General features: G+C 35.9%; 1 protein-coding gene across 1 annotated transcript; it reads left to right on the top strand.

The window, feature by feature from the left end:
* The first annotated feature begins 3,885 nt into the window (after positions 1 to 3,885).
* Positions 3,886 to 8,438, top strand: LOC103029526 (uncharacterized). Its single transcript, XM_022684220.2, has 5 exons — positions 3,886 to 4,024; positions 4,135 to 4,167; positions 5,254 to 5,316; positions 5,502 to 5,669; positions 7,921 to 8,438. The coding sequence occupies exons 1-5, from the start codon at positions 3,886 to 3,888 to the stop codon at positions 7,923 to 7,925; spliced, it is 408 nt and encodes a 135-aa protein (XP_022539941.2). The 3' UTR covers positions 7,926 to 8,438.
* Positions 8,439 to 9,354: the final 916 nt, after the last annotated feature.

Genomic DNA, 9,354 nt, shown 5'->3' with positions numbered 1-9,354 from the left:
TGCTCCAAAATGGCCGTTGTAAAGAGTGCTGGGCAAAAAGCACAAAATTGCTGGATCTCGGAAAGCTGTGGGAGAGCACAGGTGTGCTATTCTACAAAGGCAGGGTTGCGTGACATTCTTTCAGACTTAATGTCATGCTCTCACGCTTAACAAAGAAATCTCATGCTAGATCATTTTTTCTTTCTGTGTTGATTTTTTTTCACACTCATTCTATAATTTCCGAATGCTTTAAACTCATGATAGGACCACAGCAGAGTGTCTAATCCCTCTCTGACTGTTGGTTCGCTGGAAACGACTTATCTTTACGTCATGGGCACCAATCAGAGTGAGTCTTCTCTATTCTGCTTTCTCTGGTTCGAGCGCGGCCAGTTAAGACACATAATAGGCGCCACCAGAGATGCTAGTTCTAGAAACCAAAGCGAATGTGTGTTGTTCAGTCAGAGGTAGACGACATTAACGCTCCCTTGCTAAACTAGTTAGCAATTTAGCAGCTAGTTGGTTGCCTACTTGCACTGCGACAAGGAAAGTTGCTAACACTGTCAAGAAACACACCCAGGACAGACTGTTAAAAACAAGAGGGGGGGCAGGGGTATAGTTTGCATGTCCGAATAAGGAAGTGGGGTTCATTCATAATCTGTAATTCACTACTTTATTCTGTCCTGGACCAATACATTGTTGTCAAGGCCAAATAGCTAACTAACACAAGATGGAGGCATGACAGTCAAAGCTGACTAGCCAGCCTGCCATTCTGAGTAGAGTTTAGATTTTCTATCCAAGCCCGACCCGAATTCGGGCTGAGATTTCTGATTGTGCAATTTTTTTATTTCATATAAAGCTATGGCATGATAATCAAAATATAGAAAAGTAACACCTCAAACTGTGATTAAAAAAGTTGCACAACTTAGAATGTTATAATCACACAGCTCTGGCCTGTGCAGTGCTCAATTTCTTTGATTTTATTTATTTGTTCGGTTTTGTCACGAAACGTCTGAGATGCGTGTGGTGAACCTTCCTGCTGAAATCTCACTTCAAGGTTTTTAAAAAAGTTGGCAACCCTGACAAAGGTTAGTACGTTCTCCTTTAAATGTATGGTCATGTGATGTAGTGTTATGTCTCAAACAGCCCTTAGTAGGCAGGGCTTAGAGTGAGGCTTGAAACAGCAGCCTCCATGTATCTGTTTGTGTACAAATAAAGTATAAAATTACAATAAGTCTCTCTGTTCACACCACCAACAAAGCGACATATGATACTAACAGTGCTGATGTGGAATGTGGGAGGGAACAGTCGGAGCAGAGTGTGGCTCCAACTTTTGATATATAATATAATGAGAAGAACATGGAGGCCAGTAAAGACAGCGGTTATTGTTGTTTTTTAGTGTTACTGGGGAGAACTAACTGATTTATAGTAAACATCCCTGCTTACTAAGCGAGCTGAATGTGTCCCAAAATGCTTTGCGGGTCTCGCTACTAAGCAACAGAGCCGAAGTAAGGGAGCGGACAGCGAGCAACCAGGGTTGCCAGATTGTTACAGTGGGATTCAGATAAAACCAATTTACAGGGTAAAACGTGTTTCAAATCCACAAACTGAGAAAACCACCCAAACAGCTGATGTTCGTCATATTAACAATATTACAGGGTTTATTCCAACATGATCTTAACTAAAACCATAAATATCTTAAATATCACTGATTACAAAAAATGATATTTAAATGAGTTTATCTGCATATTTGTATTATGTGTTTTGTGCCTTGTATCATTGGACACACGAAACAAAAACGTAAAAACAGTACATAAAAATAACCTTACAAGCAATGAAAGAAAGAAATAACTTACGAACATATAATAACGAACATAAACACATCTTCAAATTTCCATCAGCAGGACTAAAAGCTCTGTCTCTGCAGGGTTAGATAACACCGCCGAGTTAAATTTCCAAACTCTTTACACTTGGTAGTTTTGTTCACCAGGCAAACCACAGCGTTTCCTCCAGACAATTTCAGACACAACTCGACATTTGGCATGAAACCACCCAATCTGGCAACAGTGCGAGCCGGTGTACGCTGCTATTTTTAAGGTTTCTTCATGTAGTTCAGTAATGTGAGGATCATCCTTTAAACTGCGTAAATATAACAAACAGATAAATGACTTCATGATCAGCTCAGAGCTTCACTAACTTTAATTCAGAGCTCAGTTAAGTGTGTTTATGGAGTTTTAAACACGGCTCAACCCCTCTCTCACCTGTGTGTGTTTATGCGACCGGTGCTGGCGCATGATAATGATGAGGTACTGTCCGAATTCACTCCAGTTTTACCACTAATTAGTGAACTTATCAGTATCTCCCTACATAGCGCAACACTAATGAGGGAGTAGGGAGTAGGGATTTCGGTCACAGCGCTAGTGTTGTGTGGGAGGTGTGTGAATTGGCGCTCTTTTTTTTGGCGCGCACACACACACACACACAGTCACTCGCGCGCACACTCACATACTCACTCATTTTGCAGCTGGCGCAAAATCATCAGCTTGAAGCTCAGCGCATCCCACAGGTAGGCGCAGCTTTATTAAACTACTTATTTATAAATCCAGCTCTGAGATTTGTGAGTGTAGTTCAGTGTGAGGACAGCCTGGAGTTTACCACAGCATCACGTGGCACACAGGACTGCAGACTGTGTGATCAGAGAGAGTGTGTAGTTGATTAGCTTAGCTACGAAACCAAGTTAACAACAGGCAGACCTACTTACATTTTCACTGTACCATTAATCATATCATGTTAACATTAAATAAAATAATCTTTCAGTTTGATTAGGATCAAACAGATACTATGATTGAGTCAATGAAAGTGAAAGTGGTGTTCACAATTCCTCTTAAATCAAACTGAAGCTGTTAAACTTTAAACTGTACAAAGCCTATTTTTACTAAACATAATCTGATAAATAGGGTGACCACTTGTCTTCTTGTCTTTAATTTGGTATGGGAAAACATTTGTGATCTATTAAATATTTCTCAAAACAGGCTTTAAAATACAAAACAGTCCTGATTAGCAGAAATCACTTCCTTCATATCAAATCTGACAATTCTTACATTCAGTCTGTGAGCTGGAATTAGTGTCACGGAAATCTTGTTAATATGTTAGCTAGTAAAAGTCTGTGTTGCAATATTTTAATCTTTGAAATCCTAATATCATGATACTCTGATTCTGTGACATGTAATATATTGCAGTACAATTCTCTTCGATACTTTATGGCATCTTGTTTTACAGAAGAGGATATATAATACTCCTAAACAAGCAAATACTAGGAATTATGGATTTATTGGCTTCAGTTTTACAGAATTTGACAACCAGTTTGAAACAGCGCACAACAAAGTGCATATATTGGCCTGCTCATGTCTCTACACTGTCTGAAGCTCTTCCAAGTGTGGCATTATTCCAAAATTTTAAAACTGCCATAAATTAGAACAGTTCTGCTGCTGGAACACTGTCTACTGTGTAACATAAGCTTACAGAAAACAAAACAAAAATACATTAATGCAAAAAAAGAAATTAATATGTGATGCCACGTATCAATATATCACGATTACAATATTTTGTCCCAGCCATAATAAATATCATATTTTACAGTCATCTTTTATTAAATATTGTGTGTTGACATTAAATATATGATGCTGGCAGTAGTTTATTTTTAATTTTTGTAAAAAAAAATATATAAATATATATATATAAATATTAATAATAATTTTGTTTCTGACAGGAGTCATGGAGAAGTCTAAGGCTGAAATCTTCCTGAATAAACACAGATGCATCATTACAGATAATGTAAGAGAAGTAGACAAGTTGGTTGATTTTCTGACTCAACCAGATGATGATGGGAGAAGCGTTCTAAGTAAGGAAATGGGCAGCACGATCTCTGCAAAGAAAACAAAGCAGGAGAAAATGCGCGAAGTATATCAACATCTAAACTGCACCAGAGGATATGAGTTGACACTAACATGGCTAAAAAAGAGTGAGCCTTTTTTGATTGAAGCTTTGGGTAAGGTTGCTCATCTGTAACAGCAATACATTCTTCAGTAATTTAAACGACACTAATAATATATATATATATATATATATATATATATATATATATCCTTTTTTATGCAGAGAAGAGACAGACAACCAGTGAAGCTCCACCTCGTGAGTTTTTTTTTCTTAGAATATTATTTGATGTCTCTGTCATGTAAAGATCAGTTGTGGAACTATGCTTTATTATAAAGATGCACCAATGGCCATTTAAGTTTTTTTATATATATAATTTGACCTAGTAGTTCCAGTTTTGGTTGATTTTAATTAACATTGTAAACAAAACATATTCTGTCATAAAATATAAATAACTGTAAAACATTCAGCTCTCAAATGTGAATTGTGGTATTTCACAGATCTTATATTTTTACTAACAAAAAATATTATTTAACAAACCAAAAAATAAGTATGGACTTGGTACCATGGCTTGGCTTGTAGTAGGCTGTATTAGATCAAATAAATCTGGCAACATTTGAGAAGCACTGTATTTTGTGTTGTGTACTGTAGGTTTCAGTACAGAGACAAAGTTTTTGAAACCTTTATTCCCTAGATTACATAAACTGGCTGGTCATCCATGGCTATGAATTCCTCATAATATCTTGTCATTGTTGAAGAAAGCTAGCAAAGGCAGATTGGGCATATTCAGCAGAATCTTGGTGTTTTTATTGCTCTGAATATTTTGGAAGTTGTTTTACCATGCCGTATAGATGCATCTTAAAATATTTCAAAAAGTCAATTTATTTTGGTTATTCAATAAAAAAATGGAAACTATATCTATTGTATAGCTTCCTTACACGCAGAGTGATTCCATTAGCAGATGACCTGTCTCCCCAAACCATCAGTGATTTATGGAAATTTCACACTAAACCTCAAGCTGTTTGGATTGTGTGCCTGTCAACACTTCCTCCAGACACTGGGACCCGGATTCCCTGATGGGTAGAGATGGTTTGGGGAGCCATGTCATCTGGTGGTGTTGGTCCACTCTAGCTTGTATTGCAGACTGTGTGAGCTTGTTACTGCACTCGCTGTGAACTAATGCTAATGTAAATTTGAATGGCACAGAATTAAGACTGATATACTGATTAGCCAGACGGTCAATAGTCATTGCTGATCAATCTAAAATGTCCAGATTCTGGTCGTTTTTCTGTTTAAATACACTTTTTAAAATGATCTCTCCTTCACACACATAAATAAACACAGAAAAGAGGTTCAGAAGTTCTGAACATGCAGAAGATGTGGACGAAACAGACCTGAATAAACCTAGTAAGTCATTTTTGAAGTTCTAAAGTACTGCTTTTTTCCATAAAGTTTTTTTATCCAAAAGGCCTGTATGTACAAAATATGTTTGTATTTCATGCAAATTTATGACCAATTAATAGGATTTGAATATAAAAATGTTCAGACAAGTCTTTAATATTTGAATATCATTGTTTCTGAATCCTAAATAGGTCTGAAGACATTTTCCACGTTGGCCAAACTGGAAAGATGGGTCTCTGACTCTAAAAACAGCCAAGACCTGATGGATAAGTTGGAGAAAAGAATCCAAACAAAAGGATTGGAGGCTCTGAAGGAACAACTGAAGAACATGAAAATTAAAAAAGATTTATGTTTTACAGGTAATGAAGTCAGAAAGATTGAAAGTAACCAAAAACTTCCTAAATTTTTTCAGAACCTCACAAATGCAGAATTCCCTAAAGTTGCACTAGAAATATTTTTTCAGAACAAAGCCAAAAATGATTTTATGCCAGAGAAAGATATACAAAATGACAGTGGTAGGTACAGAGACAGTGGATACAATTCTTTCAATAACAGTCAGTTTGATTCTGACAACAGTTCTTTGTTAGGCAGTGCAGTCTTTGAATGCATGGAGAACAACGGTTCTCAACATAATGAGCTAAATATGTCTGAAATTAAGGCTGTAGACATATATGTGCAACATCTTAATTCTGTCCAAAGCACAAAGGACACAAATGACCAAACACAGACCGGGAGAGAAGATTATAAATCATTGGATGAAACCACTGAAGAGATGCAGGAGACTGGGTATAAACCAAGCATGGTCCAAAGCGAGCAGTTTCAGAGTACCACTCCAGTTCCTGAAGTAGAGGTCAGGCAAATTGGATCAGGTGTCCGAATGCAGGATGCAGGTGATACAGCATTAGGGATATGCTATACACGCATGGACACACAAGCAAATGATTTACCACAGACAAAAGTGAAGCCTAAAATGAGACAGAATCCAAATGATAACAAATTAAAAAAAATGAAGGAACAGCGCAAGCTGCTGTACGCATGGGCAGAGAAAAAATGCAGCAGGGAGGAGAATGTAGAAAAAGAGGTAGAGGAAGTGTTTGGCCACATGTCATTTGAAAACATAGTGGAACACAGAGAGTACCCATGTTTTACTGCAGAAGACATCATGATCTATACAGACCCACAGACACAAGAAAGACAAATTATTTACTTTGAAGGGAAAAACTGTGACAAAAACCTTTCAAAGGACACTAAAATCAGGGTCAATTATCAGATGTGGGTGTGTGGTATTGAACAGGCAGTGGTTATAATGAATCAGGGAGATGGAAAGATAATTGAGTATGAATCTTTTGATTCAATTCTGCAGCGCTGTGAGAGGCTAGTTTTTGAAGCATTGGCCCCTGCTCTAGCAGTGTTCAAAAACCTCCAGAGACAAGAGAAGTTCTTCTCTCTCATTAAAAATCACTAAAGATTAGTTTGTAACGTAAAAAACAAACCTGTATTGACAGTTTACAGGTTTCAGTTTAAAGGTTTATTAATAGTTAAGTTACCTGTAGTAACTGTTCTAAAACAGCTCAATTATTGATGATTATGTATTCCAAACATTTCAGTTCTTCATTTAACCCTGCTCAGTGTTTTTTATTAGTTATCTTTAAATTTTATATTTACAAGATGTTTGTGTTAGGTTGTTCTTAGCATCATGTTAAATTATTATTAACGATTTTAGAATGAAGCAGTACCAGTTATGTCTATGTTGATGCAAAATCACAGGATATTTTAGTTGCATGTCACAACTTGTAAAATCTGCTAACAGGGATCTTACTACACCTGAGTTTACTACTTTGTCAACCAATATCAGTCACACAATTTCAAGCAACAAATTATAATGGTTGTATGTCATCAGAGACACTTAGGAACCACAAATTACCTCAAAAGTCAAAATAAGTCAACACAAATCTTCAGGTTGACAGCCAACGCCCTTATCTCAGGGGGTTCTGGGGTAATTTACTCTTTCATGGGGGGTGGTCCTCTGTGATTTTATGTCCGTCTGGAACGACCATGTATGTTTTTTTTTTTCCTTTGAGAAAATGACCGGCTGAATTACCTACTCTTTTTCGCTGAACTTTGTAGTCATAAAATAATTTTAGTCCCATCCAAACACACATCAAAAAGTTTTGTCACCTCACGTTTAATAAAATAGCTATTTGTCCACTGCCACACACTGCAATTACACTTTGGGTGCGTGTTTCCACGGAGATGCACATAAACACAACATGACCGAAAATCCCTAAAAACTCACTGGTCCTCCGCTTTTTTTTTTCAATTGCAGTCCGGATGCAAGAGTTTTATCACTGAGTAGAAGTGTGAAATATTTTTCACAGACGTCCCCCTGAGAAACTAATCCCTTACGGATAAGACTAAAGATGATACAACACTATAAAAACACTACATATGTGGGGGAGTGAGCTACCAGTAAGTTGATCAATGTTAGAACACAGGCCAAACAAATGTCCACATATAGACTTAAACCAGAGAAGTGAAGATAATTCAGAATAAGGTCAGAGATGCACCACTTATGAAACAGACTGTGTATCTTTTTTTCTTACTGTTCAGAATGATCACGTGCAGTATAAAAGACTGAGTTTCAATAAGGGGAACAAATGAGAGAGATGGACCCTCATAAAGACTGAATTATGTTTTTTTTTTTCAACCCATGTAATTCATGCAATTTCTGTAACATTTCAACCTATGTAATTCTTACAGCTCTTGTTTAATGGTTCAGTTTTTTTTATTGTACAATTTTGGTTTAAGACGGCACAAACTGTTCATAAAATTCTTACTTCTCTCGTCATAAAACTACTTATTCTGTATCTTTTTAGTACTGATTGAAAGGTCCTCATCACCTTGCAAATCAGAGGAAGAATGATATATTCATTTCAGTGTGTAGCATTATTGATGTAGTATGATATATCAACAGTGACTTGATATTAATCTGGAAATCCACAAGTTAATGAATGCCATATCAAAAACATTCAGTTGTTTAATTGTGTAGATTCTATGTACACATGTAATTGTTCATTTAATGTTTTTAATTTGTCTTTTTTCACAAATAAACAATTTTGTGCACTTCACTTGTATTATGTAATCATTTTGATTGATAGCTTAAGAAATACAATTCACTGGAAGTTCCTAAATATACAAGTTTACTTTTTATGATTTGAAATTATTGAAACTAAATTATTTGAAAGAAACAAGTGAACAGTTCACATTCACATTTCTGTCATAGCTTTTAAATGGTATGAACATATTTAACAGAATAATGTATTGTAATATACAGAATAACACCCCAAATCAGGGGGTGATAACACAACATTGATTTAAAAATTATATCAAATAATTTGTAAGATTTCTGCAAAACTATAATATGTGATTTATGATGGTAATTTGTTTCATTTATATTGCAATAATCTATATAAACATACACATGCTAATTTTGAATTCATTTCTACTTAAATGAACTGTTTGTAATGTAAAGGTAAAATTTACATTACATTCAGCTGAGTTTAAATCTAACAATGTTTACTGTAAAAAAAAAACAGGCAATTAAATTACATTACATCAGTGTAATGTTGACTGCAATGGATTGACGGCCTGTCCAGGGTGCATCCTGCCTTCCGCCCGATGCTGGCTGGGACCGCCCACCCCCGGTTCACGATGAGTGTGAGTGAGTGACTGTAATGTTAAGTACAATTTAGTAAATGCAATCCACAAAATGTATTGCTTTTCTACATAGCATGCGGAAAAGTGCCAAAATGAAATCCAAAATTATTCATTTTTTTCACTGCATTTGATCACTTTATTGAAAACAATACGCACCATTTTTTTTTTTTTTTTCAAAAACCAAATGCTTAATTTGTTGCAAAATTGAATACAATACACCTTAAAATGTAATTATGGTAAGGCTATATTGCTTTTCACCATAAGGGATTTTAAACATAAGTGCCTCCTCAAAATGTAATGCTCACACTGATGTGTGGAAAACCTACC

This window comes from Astyanax mexicanus, chromosome 1 (assembly GCF_023375975.1).
Source record: "Astyanax mexicanus isolate ESR-SI-001 chromosome 1, AstMex3_surface, whole genome shotgun sequence".
In the NCBI taxonomy this organism is placed as follows: Eukaryota; Metazoa; Chordata; class Actinopteri; order Characiformes; family Acestrorhamphidae; genus Astyanax; species Astyanax mexicanus.
This window is presented reverse-complemented; position numbering and strand designations above follow the sequence as displayed.